Below are 16,093 nucleotides of genomic sequence, written 5' to 3'. Positions count from 1 at the left end.
CAAGAATGAGTGAAGTTGCGCGAAATGAAATTTTTAATGCTCGAAATGCGATTCGATGAATTTGATAAGACGCAATCTCGCTAAGATTACAATTTTTCAAAGAAGTTAGATGACCGCGATTATATACATATACATGAAATATATATTATTTTATTCTCATTCATTACTTTTTTACACTATCTCACATAAAATTCGTGCTGTTTATTTGACAATAAAAAAGATATTATACGTTACCTGTTATATCGATATGGCGTAGAGTGTCAACGATGCTTTCGGTGACTTCTTCTGAGATATGTGAGAGCTTGTTATTTTGCAAATTCAAAGTTTCCAGCGAATTAAGGTTCTCGAATACCAGAGGAGGAAGTATTTTAATCCTGAAAAAATAATGTAATGATGCAGAATGCTTAGTAAACACTAGAGAAAACTTCTCGATACATTCATGCTAATAAATTATGAATTATCGTATCAAAGTATAAGAAATGAACTTCTAATGCATAATCAATTGATTTAAATATGATCTGAATCCTCAGTATATGGAAGAAAAGAATATTACATATTTTTCTGCAAATTAAGGAAAGTGATGGAATCTCCATAGCCCGTGAAAGCGTCCTCCAGAAGTGCAGTGATGTTATTTGCCCGTAAATCAAGGTGGCGTAAGCGATGCAAACGTCGTAGAGCGTCACTCGGTACCGAATGTAAATTATTATCTCCCAATCGTAAATATTGTAAATTTTCTGGAATGAAAGATTGAAGATTATGAAAAAGAATATATTAAAAAGAATGTTGATATTGAGAATGCGAAAATAAGACTAATCGTTCCAAAAATTTTCCTTGTTTATCAGCTTCTTTGCGATAGAGTTAATTGATTTTCTCGTTTATTGATACGAGTAATGTAATTGAAACAGTCACGCAAAAATATAAAATATGTATATTAGGACGAATGAGGCAGCAATCTATATATATCGCAGTAGATAGCTTCGTTACATGAGAAACATCAATAATAACCTTCGAGAATTACACGCTCAAACGAATTTTTTTGGATGGTTTGTAGTTAGTTAACAAATCAAGCTACTCATAGCAGCGAATAAATAATCGCAAGTATGAATCAAATACTTTAATGGAAAGCTCTAATTGGATCCGTCATCATAACGAAATAATATATAATCTAAATACAAAAAATTTATCATCTGAATAAAAAGAATTATATATATATATATATGTAATTCAAAATGTGTGTATATATATCTATTTCTAATGTAGATGACATATATTTATTATATGATTTTAATCTTTTATTTAAAAAAATTTTAAGAGAGATACAAATATGTAACGATAATACGATATTTTTAACAATAGAATATTTTGGCGAATCAAAATATAGAAGACATTAATTCAAACTAATATTAAATTTATATTTGTTTATAACAGCGTTTATACATCATTGAATCATTTGTCTTATTGATCGTAAAGCTAGCAATATGTTGCTCGAATAAATCGTCGAAAATGTCAATACTGTTCGCTGGCATGGAATATCGCTTTGTCGAAATACTATCTTGATATTCGAATTCGTGTTTATGGGATGTAGCAAGATGAAGGGTTGTTTGTAAAATGTCGTTTGCTCGTTTATATCCACATCCAAAAGGAACCGATTGCATCGCCGGCGAGCAGTCGCGGCATGCGGTAAATTTAAATGCGAAGCAGTTGCGACGTTTGGAACGATGAATAAAGTAGAACGTGATCTACAAAGACTGCGAGAATTTCATGGTAAAGTAAACATAAGATTGCGCGACCGTATTGAAATCGAGTATTGAAACGATTTATCTCGACGTGTTGTATGTATACACGATTTAAACTATTCGATAAATATAAATAAAATGTGACGTCAGTCATTTATATTTTTTATATATACATACAATAGATAATTTTTATGTAATAGATATTTTTTATAATAATTTATCATACATTGGGTTATTAAATTCTTTAATATTTTATTTAATTAAAAAATTGTAAAGAGTAACACAATTAATTTAAACATTCTAAATATTGTATCCGTGTGTATATCTAGAGTTAATAGATAAAATAATTATTTTAAGTTATAATTACAGTTACCTTCTAGACCGATGAATGCATTGGGATCCACGTGGGTAATTTGATTTCCATCGAGTTCCAAAGAGTTTAATTGCGTCAAATGGGAGAATACACGCCCCGGGACTTCGCGGAGATGATTGTGCGCCAATCCTAATGAATCGAGTGCTTTCAATCCTGAAAGGGCAGAACGTTTTATCCATGAGTCCATTTCATTAATTGTATGAAATACCCGTAATACATATGCGTTTATCAAAATCGTGTTATTTGTGTTTATAAATCGAGTGTGTAATAAATTGAAAAAGTTGATTAATCAAAATTTAAATCGTTATGTAAAAAGGGATTAGAAACAAGTTGAATTGATTGTAAAAATGTGCTATATGTGTTTCTAAGATATTACGTACGCTTCGAAATAAGTTTCGTAAAAGATATAAAAAAAAAAGATACGTCTTGAAAAATAGAATAAATTATCGACACTTTACCTTCGAAATCACCTTCTTCTATACTTGTTATGCGATTTTCTTGCAGTTCTAACTTCTTTAACAATTCTAACGAATTTAAAGATTCAGTTGGGATTCTCGTAAGTTCGTTTCCGCCTAAATTAAGCCTCTTGAGTCTCCGGCTAGAAAAGCGAAATTTAAAACCATTCTTATTTTCTTACAATTAAAGAGAGGTTGGAATATTGGCCTTTCTTTTTAATTCGTATTATCTTATTAGCTATCAACTAAGCAAATATAATTTTAATTTCTTTTTTCTTTTTATATCGTAAAACCTGGATAAGAAAGAGTTTTTTGATCCTGTTTTTATTTTCTTAGAATTTGCGACATAAATAGTAGAAAAGACTTACTTATCGAGTCCTTTGAATGCATCTGGCTCTATACTAGATATCTTGTTTTCGTAAAGCGTTAAGATTTCAAGTGTATCGAGACCTTCGAAAGCCTTGTTGTGAATGGCTGTAATTTTGTTACGATTCAAATTCAAAATCAGAAGATGGTGAAGGTCATGCAACGCATGGGATGGGACGCTACTCAGCGAATTTTGGGAAAGATCCAGCTGTGTCAATCCCGTTCCTGCAAAGAAATGAATTATTGTTTGTTAATTCTTGTTTGCATTTGTAGTCACTTGTATAAATTGTAGTTTGACAGTTTTCGAAGCTCTTTCTCATATATAATTTAGGATATATTATATATATTCTTTACATTTCGTAAAAAGATTTTATCAATTTAATATATTTTACATATAATAAGTAACTATAGTGTATAAAATAACATTCATTTAATACACTTTTGACGCTGTGAGTCTTAAAGCGATTGAACGGAGTCGCGCCCTATTCTCATTAACATCCCCGTATGCGGTGGCCACGCGATGCGGTTATCTCCGCGTATCTCGACTATACGGCAGGTGTAAAAAGAACGTATTTTCCAGTCCCTTAGAGTAATTTATTCCGAATCTGCGTGGCCGCAAACGCGCGGTGCGGTGGTTTGCTAAGTTCCGGAGCTTGGTAAGAGATATAAAGGCAGGTTAAATTTGCAGTCGACTTTAACGCGGACCTCGCGTGACAGCCTGAGTGCCTCAATGTTGGCTTTAATATAAAAAAAATTGATCTTAAATCTTCCATGAAAGTCTTTTGACGCCGGAGGATAGCTACTGTTCTGCGCCGTAAAAAAATGTTACATGAAGTAGTGCGGAGCTTTTTTTCATCATTTCATGTACTGGCAGCGACGTGTCTTGAAATTACGACATCGAATATTTTGTTGATATACAGTTTAATCAAGGGGTTATTTTTTTACTACATGGACACTATTATCTTTGAATATGATTTTAAGGAATATTCGTATATATATATATATATATGAATATATTGAATTATTTAAAAAATTACGATTAAACTTTAAAATTACTATGTGATAACTAGTATAAAAATTTATATAATACATATAGTTATAATCAGCACATTACATTTTTAAAATTTACATAAATTTCTATTAATAAAATAAATTATTAAATTATTATAAAAAATAAATATAAAGAACACTTTTTATATTTTATTACATCTTAAAATGGGAATTTTAAATAAAAGTGCAAACGCAATTAATTTTAGTCATGATTATTACATTTTAAAATATTTTATTTTGAATTTTATTTTATATAATGTATTTTGTATAATGAAATTATTTTTTATTCCATTGAAATGTAATTTTATATAGCTTTCTATATATATATATATATTTTTTTTTTTGTTTTTTTTTGAGTATTAAATACTCAAATCTCAATATCTTATATTTCTTTTTATCCTATCAATATTTCTGCTTCCTTCGCTAAATGAATATCATTGATTTAATTACTTACCGAGAGAACTAAGGGAGGATTCCTCGAGCACCGCGAGGCTACTATTATGAATGGTGAGGTGGCGTATGTCGAGCCCGAGGAACACGTATCCCTGCAACTTGGGCAGGTTGTTGTGCCTAAGCCTAAGGTAGAATATCACGATGTTCGGTCTACCCTTAAGCACGGTCATGGCCTTGGTGATGTGTTGCATGTCGGTGATCTCGCACACAATGTCCAGGCCGGATTTCTTCATGTTGCAGTAACAGGGCGAGATATCGTTGTGGGTCGGACAGACCATCGATACTTGCGCTAAACTCGTCGCTAAAACGAGGCAGAGCAACCACACCAGCCGCCACACATCCAACAGACCGTGCTCCCTCATTTTTTGTACGACTCCACACTTCTCCCCCGTGACTTTGTCACAATAGCCGATCCTCTCGGACCTTCCCTCTCTGTTTGCCCTCCGTGCCTGTCTCCCTCGCGTTCACTCTCGCTTTCCGTCAGCCGCGCGCCTCTCTCCAATCTTCCCCTCGCGCCCTCGGCTTTCCTGTACCTGCAGCCTTAGCTACTTAGCTTCTGCTCTTATCATATCCATTGTTCGCTCTGCCACGGTGTACCAGTACACCGAGTCTGCAAGCAAACGAAAGCTCGATAAATTTCCCTCGTTTATGGAAAGGGGATGAAGAATATGACAGGGAGAATTTAATTTATCGGGAACAGGGAGAACCTAATACATCGCGCATTATCAAATAACTTACTATTAATAAGGACTAAGAGAGAAAAAAAATGTAGCGATTGGTTTAATAGCAGAGTAGACTTTAACTTTTAACTGTAGTATTCCAAAAATAATATATTTATTATTTATTATTTATATTATAATTATTTTAACATCTTGTTATGGAAATAATAAAACAAAATGTATCTTGCTTCAACCATTTTTTTTATACAATAGTATCTTTCTAAGAATTATTTGTTTAGTTTTTCCTTTGATTTAATATTGAATAAAAAATTATGTAGTTTATACAGAATAATAAGAAATGGAAGTTTATTGGAATTATTATTAGTCCAGAATAACACATGTTTTGCGCCTAATAATGCAACAATAATGTATGCAAATAATATTCCGATCGCATTACATATTTATATAACGAAAATATATGCTTGCATAGCGATCAACTTATCGTCGGTCACGGTAGCTGCGCAAAACTTTTACGCGTGGATATTAATAACTACAGTATTAAATTTCCGTATCCATTAATACAATGTTACACCGCTGTTGAAATTTTTGTAATAAAATTTTCAAAGATTCTGCGCATTAAAAAGTTACTCTTGCATTTTTGCAAACTTCCATATTGTTTCTTTACAGAAATATTTGAATGTTAAGAAGATCATATCTTTCGATAAATCTAACTCTTTTGCATTCAGAATTTAACTCAACAATTATTTTATATCGCCATTAAATAAATTCTGCGGATTGCGATTCTTTTAAGTAGTATAAATATTAATGTTTTATCTTGTAATTAATTGTTTTTCTTTTTCAAGTTGACAAAGAATTCTATTCTAAAAATAAATCTAATTACAAAGATATGTAATGTTAAAAATTAAAAACTTGTAAAGAATCGATGGTCATAGTTTAGCCAAGAAAGAATCGATTTCAAATTGATGGAGAAACGCATGTATGATATTATTTTATATATTTTTCTAAATACATAACGCCCCGTGTATAATACGCACAACACGTATATAGGTGTTACACATACCGAGCCATGTGGCGGATGTTATATTTTCTTCTAGCTCGTAACACACTCAACGGAAGACGTAAAATGGAGTGATGATGTGTGCTCGCGTCATCACTAGGCATCGCTTTCGATGTCACTGCATATATGATTGTTCAATCGATCGCAAAAATGCGCGACTTTTCTTTTTTAACACTCTCGCATCCTTATCTCTTGTTACGCAACAAGTACATTCAAGGGACGCTACAAGGAAGAGTTCGCGGTTATTTGAAAGAAATTCCTCAGCCTGTAAAGTGAACGTTTCGCTACATCGCAAAAAAAAAAAAAAAAAAAAAACAGAACTGTATCAATTTTATCACTTCATATGCACGCAGCGCACAACACTATCGAAATCACTCTCCCGATGATAATATCGTGAACGAGCTTCGAACCGCAACTAATCCCGATATCGCGCAACGAATATACGCGCCATCATTATAGTCGCAGCTCACGATCCCATCTCGATTTATATTTTTCCCGATAAACACCTGTCACATCAGCGTACCCATCTACACGGCCGCAAACTCGATCGAGAAAATCGCCGCTCAACTTCCGTTCAGCATTCACGAAGTAATCACTGTTTCTCTATTTGATAATAATATCCATGTGCCGCGAAAATTGCGCTGGGTGACCGCGTGTCACGATGTCATCGTCGGTATCATTTCCAAACAACGGTCGATTAGATATCAGCGATTAATTAGCGCGGGATCAAGATCGTTAATTTTCCGAAAGAGAACACGTCAACGCGACACGACGCGACACGACATCGTCGATATACGATACGATTCCCTTTAATCCACCGCCGAAAATACGCAAGCGCGATCGGCGTGTCCCCGGAAGTCGATGAATTTGGAAGGATATAATCGACACCGTTGCGACGGAACCGACAATGTCGATAGCGAAACTGTCACTAAAGACGGACTCTTGGCTTGGGGCGCGAAGGCGTCACAGTTCGTAGAGCTCGGTGCTGCGGTGTTGTCGGTGACCTGCGTGTCCGTTGACGTTATCATTGCTCGACTAATAGGCCGCTTCCGGCATAGGGATCATGGGATCGCGACCGACCGCGAGAGTATATCGGTCTACGCCACCGTTGAGCTCGTTGCGATCGGCGGACAGAAGCAAGTATCTCGTGCAAAGAATTTGTAGTCGTAATGGCAAAGGGGAAAAAAGCACGTTATGGAAAATCTTGATTTATGACTTTTCCATACGTATCGTAACGCATCGTAACACTAATATCTCGTTGATGCTCTTTCCTCTTTACCTCGTGATATTTGATGAGAAAGTATACAAAGTTCTTTTTTTTTTAATTTTCCAGCAGAAATCTTCTTAGAGTACCAATATCGAAAATTAAAACGTAAAAAATGATGTGTATATATATATACACATGTTTATTTCGTTATTTTTAATAATAGCGTCATTCTGCAGATTATACCTAAAATATGATATCATTTACTCATTTTTTTAATGACTTCAGAACGTAACTGTGACGACATAAATAGTTGTAAAAGGATAACGGAAGCAATAAGAATTAGTTTCTATTTATTTTAATATGTAAAATTCTCTCTCTCTCTCTCTCTCTCTCTCTCTCTCTCTTTCTGAATATGTAAAAATTTGCACAAGTATGTTTTTTTATATGTCAGCTGTTTTATTAGTTCCAGAAACGAAACAAATGGACATCAAGATAAATTTATACTCGGAAAATGTAAAGTTTTAATACAAGTGTCACATACGCAGAATGAATAAATCTCTACGTTTTGGCTCTAAAAATGTATACACGAATGAATATCACTTTATATATTTCAAATTCTGGCTATACAATATTTTATTACTATAAATTTGTAATGAGTTTGCACGGTTTTAGCATTTTCCAATATATATTAAGCATATTAAGTATATTAACATATATTAGGTCTATTACATTTTTCATATATTCAATTATTTGTTACATTTTTCTATCATGAAACAGAAAATACGTATAGCTGCTAAAATAAAGATGCATCAATTTTTTTGGTCTGTCGAATTTTTATACTTTCAAGTTAATCAAGATAACATAAGTCGCCTTAGGATCAGGTAATAAGTTCCATTCGCTATCTGTGACAATCCGTTTTCGATCAGCGATCAATCTATCGAGTAATGGTCATAATTATGGGTGATCAAGGTAACGTTTATGATCGAAAGATGGGGAAAGAACGAAACGATGCATTATTACGTGTTCCGAAGCTCTTTTACGAAAGCATTCTCCTAGGAAATTCGAAACCGAAATGAAGGATATTGCTCGACCGCTAATTGAGTTCGGTAGTGAGTTCTGTTCGTAGAGAGGAAGATTCAATTGGGAAAGTATTAAGAGCTTTTAACTTCCGCCGTACTTGATTTCTTCTAAGAGTGACGCTTTCGCGCAATATCTGTAACTTAAATCCCATTCTTGTTTAGCGCAATAAGCGTAAAATACAGAAACTTAATGTATGCCAGAGTACGAGAATTAAATCTAGGAACTAATAATTTATACGACGAAACGTCGCATCATAAAAGCGAAAAAATTACGAGAAAATTCGTATCGAAGAAGATGCGATGGTAAACGATAGCAATAAATTTTTGTTTCGCAATTTTTTTAAATCCTTGAATAACAAATAATAATAAATGTATATACATGAGCTATGGATTTGTTTCAAAATACGCCGAATTATAAAATGAATTTGATGTGTAATGCTCTTTTAGCGCCGCTTTCACAAAGCACAAATTGCCAAGCATCGAGGATAATGCGGGCACGAGAACAGTAATTAGCATATCGAGTGTTTGAACAAGGGGACGAGGTGAGAGTTCCTTCTGTTAACCGTTTGACGTCCCCCAAATCGATTCGTCTTTGCTCGCTCAGGAATAGCTCGACCCGTTTTGTTTGTACGACGGTTGGCGTAGAATAAATTGTACAATTTAGCGGAAGAGAGAGAGAGAGAGAGAGAGAGAGAGAGAGAGAGAGAGAGAGAGAGAGAGAGGCACTCTATTAAATTGAATGACGTCGACACTTCGATAACGTTGTTCGAGTACGCTTGTGGCAGACATGCTTTTTTCATTTTCCATGCCGGTATGCTTACGTGATTGACTTTCGACCCATAGAAAAAAAAAAACAGAAAGACCATACAATTCAGTTTGTCGGAAAACGCATATTCTCATCCTGAAAGAAGAATAATACAATAAGAATAGAAGCTCGCGTAATCATAATCTCAAATATCGCCATTTTTTCAATGTGTATATGTGTATATGTATGTGGAGTATTGCGACACTAAAAATATATTTTATACTTTTAATCCACGATTAATATAAAATATATGGTCTAATTTATAACGCAGAAATGTTTACGATTTTGCTACAGTATGATTAGATTATATAATCGCGCTTTATGACCTTATTTTATCTTATTAATAGACTCGCGAGATGCTTCTCTCTCAGTTTATTTATACGGTTTTATTCGCAGGAAATTATATAATTCTTTTTTTTAGCAGATTATATTAAATGTATTAATTATATATTTTAATATTAAACGTGTGATATATACGTATATTATTGCGGATTATTAGTGATACGGTGAAAAGAATACACACCGAAAAATACATACTATATACAAGTAATACATTACTTATTTCAAGTATTTCCAAAGTTCATATATCCGCAAATCTATCATAACTTCATCATAAGCATCGAATTTATTCAAAATGTATTCTGGATCCTAGTAAATTTAATTCTTTAATCAAGAATATTAAATTATATAATTGAAATAAATACATTAAATTTTTCTGATCTAATAAATTTTCTTACATTAAATATCTCTGACTTTTCTACGATAATATTTTATAATATTCTTTAAAAGAAAATATTTATTTTTTTTTAAATACATGATAATGAGTTCTTCTAAAATTTGTGACAAGTCTATTTAAAAACTATTATTAAGAAAATATTCTTTGTTAAAGATAACCGTTACTTAAAAGAAATAAAGTTAACTGAGTAATCGTTTTACTTAGCAATAGAATAATATTTTTCTGTGTGTAAAAGCAAGCTGTGCGATTTTGCAATTTGCGATAAGTTCAACAGTTATAAAATTTCTCTGCATCTCGATTGACGTAACTATTTATATTCATGTTTTCACAATCACATGGTGATTGACAGTTTGATCATGTTTTCCATTTCGTCATATTATTTTGCGATGATTTACACGACGCGGACGTTTGTCTTCTTACGAGAATTAAAACAACATGTTTTGCTCCCAGCTGAATAACAGCGATTCAATTTGTATCGCATTTTCGCGATATGACCTTAATACTTAGCGCGCTTTGACATTAAATATACGACGAGCTTATTACACTTTATATAGCGTACGTTGCTTTATTAGCATACATGTAGGATTAGCATACGTTAGGCGATGCACGTAGTGAGACTCGATATATGTATCTACGTAGAATTGATAGCGAATCTTTCATACGATTAATGTGCATTACCACTGATAAAATCGAATAATCGCGTTTTTGGGATATTTCAATTTTTTCACAATATGGATTGTATTAATTTGATTCGGAAGCTAGGTATTATCGAAACAATTATACTGATGTTGCACACAGCAGCTGCTGTTTACATATTGTATTGAAGGATTATTCTTTAAAAGCATTAAAATTCTTAATAATATAAAGTTTTTATCTGTTTTTAATTAATACTGTTGTGCAGAGTAGCATTACTGCATTTTACAAACTAAATTATTCTTGAAAAATCGTATAAATTATACAATTATATTTTTTAAATAATTATAATTAGTAAAGAATGGTTATTTTAAAATTCTGTCATCAAATAGTAATACACACATATATTAATCACGATTAAGTAATAATGTCAAATGACCTCATCTTCAAATGACCGCTGTATTGCATTTGATCCGAACATCGAAATATCTGGGCTTGATTGGATATTTGCATAAATCTTTTATGCATGTCGCGTGGCCTTTAAGTCGCGGCATTGCAAAAGAAATGTCCCGCTAACTCGTAATGTTTTTAGTTCGCGAAATTATTTCCGAATTATTATTAGAATTATTTATTAGTTCGTTGTCTCAGTCGTGAGATGAAAAAGACAGATGTACCGTGTTTTATCCATTTTCTTGCGCGTTAGGGGGAAAAGAATGAAGGAGTGAATTTTCTCCTACGGTGGAAATCGTTAAACTTTGGTATGTCGCTTCGCGGATGTTCCTGCTTCCGCGTTATATACGACTTTTGCGACAAAAAAGTTTCATTCATAATTGAAACGCTTCGCGTTTTTGAGATAGAAAGAGGGAATGTTGTCTCTCTCGCGTAACATACAATTCGGGCACGATGTTGCCACGACCAGAAAGATATTCATCCAGGGATAATGCCAATGGAAAGCGCAAGCTTGGCAGATATTTCATTAAATCGTTGGCTTTGCGCATGCACCACACACGATGTTACCTGATTGAAATTTTCCAAAAATGCACCCGCCCGTGCCCTAAGAAGATTACGTGGAAGATTATTGGCTTGAGCTCCCTTTACACATGGGAAATACATTATTTGCATTTCCCTTCGCGAATGCGCTCGCTGTTTCTAATTCTAATTATAGCTCAACTCGCCTGTGTACTAACGCTTGCAAAGATTATGCTCGCGTGAACGGATCAATTTGCGTGCATTCCGGCTGAGACTTACGATATATATTAATCTTGCTCATTATTCTTTTATAAAATCTCGTGTATAATTTGTATCATATAGCTAATGTCGTATCTTAAAATTAAAACGATCAGAGATGCATTTATGAAATAAATGCGAGATGAATTTATTCGCAGTGCTCGCGTCATTTTACATACGATTCTGGAAAAAGCGGATATCATTATTATAATGGATATTGACACGTACGCGCGGCTATATCGAGATAATATCGGCGCATATATTGTCTCTCGCTCTCTTTATTTTAGAACGGATGCATTTTCATTAATATTGGCGAAACGAATGCTTGAAAATATACACGATGAGAGATTAAAATATCGATATCCGACGGATATTTTTCCGCTATCGCTCGAAATTAGGTTAATAAACAGAGGCGGAAGTAGCGCGGATTCACAGAAGCATACATTTCATGATTATTGTACTATAATCTGCAACGTTACTCATTACCGGAGAATTGGATGTTCTCGCAGAGTCGAGTGCCGTTGACGCGCATTTACCGCGAGATGCGAGAGATCCGGATGCCGGATGCGCTTCTCGCATCGTGCATCGCGGCATCCTAATGCGCCATGCAAGGCTGACTTCTCGGCACCACTCGTCGAATTCATGATCCACTTTTTAATCCGGCAGAAGACCGTATATAGTATAGTATTTTCACCTTTTAATCCCGCGATAGTATAACGAGATGTAACAAAGCCTAAGCAAATAATTCGCTTCGAATACAACACAGACAGAAAATTTATAGGCTTCATCACTTTTCTTCAATTCAGAAAATTTAATAAAACTTTTAATACAAAGTATGTACTTTTATTATAATGTTTCAAATTGCGTACCTTCTAAAATCTTAAAGGCTGAAAAAGATATAAAAAGAGAAGAAGGTTAACGAGATTAGGCTATAATAAAAACTAATTTTTTATAATGTTTTTGAAATTATATCATTTTCCTATGTATTATTTTTTGGTTTCTAATTAATCTTTAGTAAAACATATAATATATACAGAGAGAGAGAGAGAGAGAGAGAGAGAGAGAGAGACAAATTAATGTAATAAATTAATTACAAAACTTTCGGGAGAAAATATTTTTATACTTTATCATCACTCTAATATTAGAATAAGAATAATCTCTCTTTAAACTCTCTCTTTTTAACATAGAATCGTGACTCGTAATATCACGAAAACATTTGATATATCCTGACAGTATATAATGCCGTACATTTTAACATAAGAATACATCGCGACGTTCTGTCAACAACTTGAATGTCTGAGACAGAAAAGGAGAAAGCATGATGCGAAATTTCGACAAATCGTCCCTGGTGAAGAAGGATGATTCTTTTCTTTTCTTTCTTTGGCGCTATAATAGTTAGATAAGTCTAAAATAGACAGACGCGATGTACGTTCGTCAGATTGTTTTCCGTCTGACGCCTTGACATTTGCGGAAAACAGATCTGGCATAATAGCTTCCAGTTCTTCCAGTTTCAACTAATATAAGGTATATCTGGCGTACCATTAGTCGAGACGTCGTCGCGTTCGTAAGAGGATTTCGTATTCAGATACTAACGAAAGGGAAGAGAGAGAACAGATCGCGAAATACCCTATTCGTTTCGTTTCTCAATCGTGCAAACTCTTCTATGGCTCAGCAATTTTTCTGAATGCCCAATTTGTCGTCTGCGCGAAATTACTGTGAATATATCATCTCGTGCAATATGGATTTTTATTCAAAACAGAAAGAGTTATCTATTTTATATTTCTATATTTCTCTACCCAGTTTCTTCACATTATATTACAAATATTGTAGTCATCCTCTTCCCATTTTGAAATTATTGAATTTATTCTATATTGTAGCTTCTAAGTAGATGTTTCTAATTTCTAGAAATTTTAATCATATATTTTTTAATTATTATACATAAATGCCTTTTTTTCCTTATTTTATTTATATCAATATCGCAATTAATTTTTTTTAGCTTTTATATTTTGTGATTTTTAAATTTAAATATTTAATTTTTCCAATTTCTTTCTAAAAGTTCTATACTTGTAGTTTTTTCGCGCATAGATAATTTTCTTAGCGTTCGATATTTATGCATATATATTAACAATCTTTATATCGAAAAGATAAAATTTTGTACAGCATTCATTATGTATGTCGCGTTCTTGTGTATGGTACATCGCCAGTTAATCACTGGTTTTCAACTTTCTAGACAGAGCAAAATTAATGGGCAAACCTATCGCCGCTTTCCAATTATCATCACCCAACGAAATGTGTATTTCCTGTTGGTTGTTTTGCCGACGAGTCATTTTATTTGTATTTTGTTTTGTGCCGTATTCGGTGGACTGTCAAAAAGAATTTGCACAAAATACTGTAACTTTTGAAAACATGTTATGTGTGTAATTCTATTCTCTATCTAAAATGTTGATAATTACAGGACGGTTGTTAAACAACAAGAACCGAGATTTTCTGTGCGAACGGAGACAACACGTATGTAATATAACTTACGCGAGATAGTGTCAAACCCAGTCTTTAATGAATCTCCGGTGTTGCGCTTTAATCTTTCACCGCGAATGAATAGACATTAAATCATCAACGCATGAAAATAACGTTATCAGATGCACACAATAATTGCAGCGGTATTACCATTATACGCGGTATTTGCATTTTATTACGAAAACAACACCATAGGCGGTTTCCAATCTTATTCGAATGATAAAAATATCGAATTATTATTCTCTTAAATGGAATTAATCAGTGTCACTATTGGTAAACGGTGGTTTTAGTATAGCACTGCAAACAATGTAGTGTATGCAATTTCATTGAGAGAAATGAGTAGTCGTGACTGATTTTTCAATAAAATATTACCGCATAATAAAACATAAGATGGAGCGAAATGTGTTTCCATTGAAAATCAGTGAAAAAATAATGTGAATACATGATAATTTCGGTAAAATAAAATGTCACTGCTTTAATCAGTGACATTTTCACTTATTTAATTTAACAGAGTAGAAATACATATGATACGCGTAAATCTGTATATATGAGTAATCAAGGCTGTCTTGCCGAGTTGAATCTCCATTTCGGGTCGCTCGTTCGTTTCCTACGTAAAATGTTTCCCGCGTGGATCGTCGTAGACTTTCGCGAACAGGTCGTTGGCGAAATGCGTATGCAAATGCGACTCGCGACGCAATAACAACGACGACGACGACAACACCCTGCATAGGGAGTTTGCATATTTTCCGGATACATACGTATCGTAACGAACGAGTGGGTTGAATAACGACGCGTTGCGATGTCGAATTCGGTTCCGGCTGCAGAATATGGCATTCGTTAGCGTCGGTATAACGACTCAGTGACCTAATGAACCATGCGTGCGTCCAACAGTGTACTCCTAATTAAATGCCTGGCTCGGATGCCACGCCATTGTCCTGTCGTGCGTATTAATAAACGATACAATAGCACGTCCATCATGGGGATACGCCTCGGTTAATATCAATAATTATGATCTCAATTTTTAAACGTAGTTATTACACAATAATGAAAAAGATGACGCATTTAATAAGATTTGTATTTTTTGACTGAGAGATCAATGAACAGAGTTTGGCGATACCTGTTTATTCAATTAATTGTGCAATATATCGTTACATCAAATGTGTATAAATCAAATGACTGACGTGTATTTCAAATGATTGATTTGTATATGAAATGATTGATTTGAGAAGACTGTATTTTATGTAACACATAGAATTAAAATACCAAATAATTCAAGATGACTTTCGCCAAAATATTCATATATATGTTAATTTTTGCTAAATAATCTAACAAGTAAGTCTAACAAACTATTGTAAGGACATAAAAACATCTATATTATACAACAATATACCTATTATTTTTGAATATATTGAAATTAAAGTTGATATATAGATAAATGAGAAATTAATTAGTAATATTTTACTAGGAAGAGAAAAGGAAGTTTTCACAATAGAAAACTTCAACAATAAGTAATATTACGAAATCTGTATGAAAATTATTATCGGAAGGAAACATAGAAGATTAGATGGGATATTTTAATATCATACATACTATTATTTTATAAAAAATAATTATAAGTACAGTGGAGCAAACTTTAAATAAGGCAGTATGTGACTACTTTAAGTACATAAGGCTTATTGCATGGAATCAGGCTTCTAGTACTCTGCGTTGATACCACTGCTT

The 16,093-nt window shown here is 33.4% G+C and overlaps 2 protein-coding genes across 7 annotated transcripts in view; both read right to left on the bottom strand.

The window, feature by feature from the left end:
* Positions 1-16,093, bottom strand: part of LOC138938726 (leucine-rich repeats and immunoglobulin-like domains protein 2) — an 89,122-nt gene that overhangs the window by 5,534 nt on the left and 67,495 nt on the right. For 3 of the 6 annotated variants that reach the window (XM_070305932.1, XM_070305933.1, XM_070305934.1), the window contains 6 exons: positions 4,435-5,043; positions 2,933-3,155; positions 2,568-2,707; positions 2,110-2,262; positions 554-734; positions 235-374 (listed from right to left, as the gene is read on the bottom strand). In XM_070305932.1, coding sequence (XP_070162033.1) covers positions 235-374; positions 554-734; positions 2,110-2,262; positions 2,568-2,707; positions 2,933-3,155; positions 4,435-4,795 — 1,198 coding nt within the window. In that variant the 5' untranslated portion in view covers positions 4,796-5,043. Of the gene's footprint in view, positions 1-234; positions 375-553; positions 735-2,109; positions 2,263-2,567; positions 2,708-2,932; positions 3,156-4,434; positions 5,044-6,173; positions 6,455-6,508; positions 7,166-16,093 lie in introns of those variants that run through there. The other 3 variants (XM_070305929.1, XM_070305930.1, XM_070305931.1) reach the window with 3 other exon arrangements.
* The window catches only part of LOC138938728 (troponin C, isoallergen Bla g 6.0101-like), a 60,716-nt gene that overhangs the window by 14,728 nt on the left and 29,895 nt on the right, over positions 1-16,093 (bottom strand). The window lies entirely within an intron of this gene.

Source organism: Polyergus mexicanus, unplaced genomic scaffold (assembly GCF_030449975.1).
Source record: "Polyergus mexicanus isolate NDT 795.1 unplaced genomic scaffold, iyPolMexi1.0 SCAF_13, whole genome shotgun sequence".
In the NCBI taxonomy this organism is placed as follows: domain Eukaryota; kingdom Metazoa; phylum Arthropoda; class Insecta; order Hymenoptera; family Formicidae; genus Polyergus; species Polyergus mexicanus.
The sequence above is the reverse complement of the archived record's forward strand: the minus strand, read 5'-3'. Positions and strand labels throughout refer to the sequence as shown.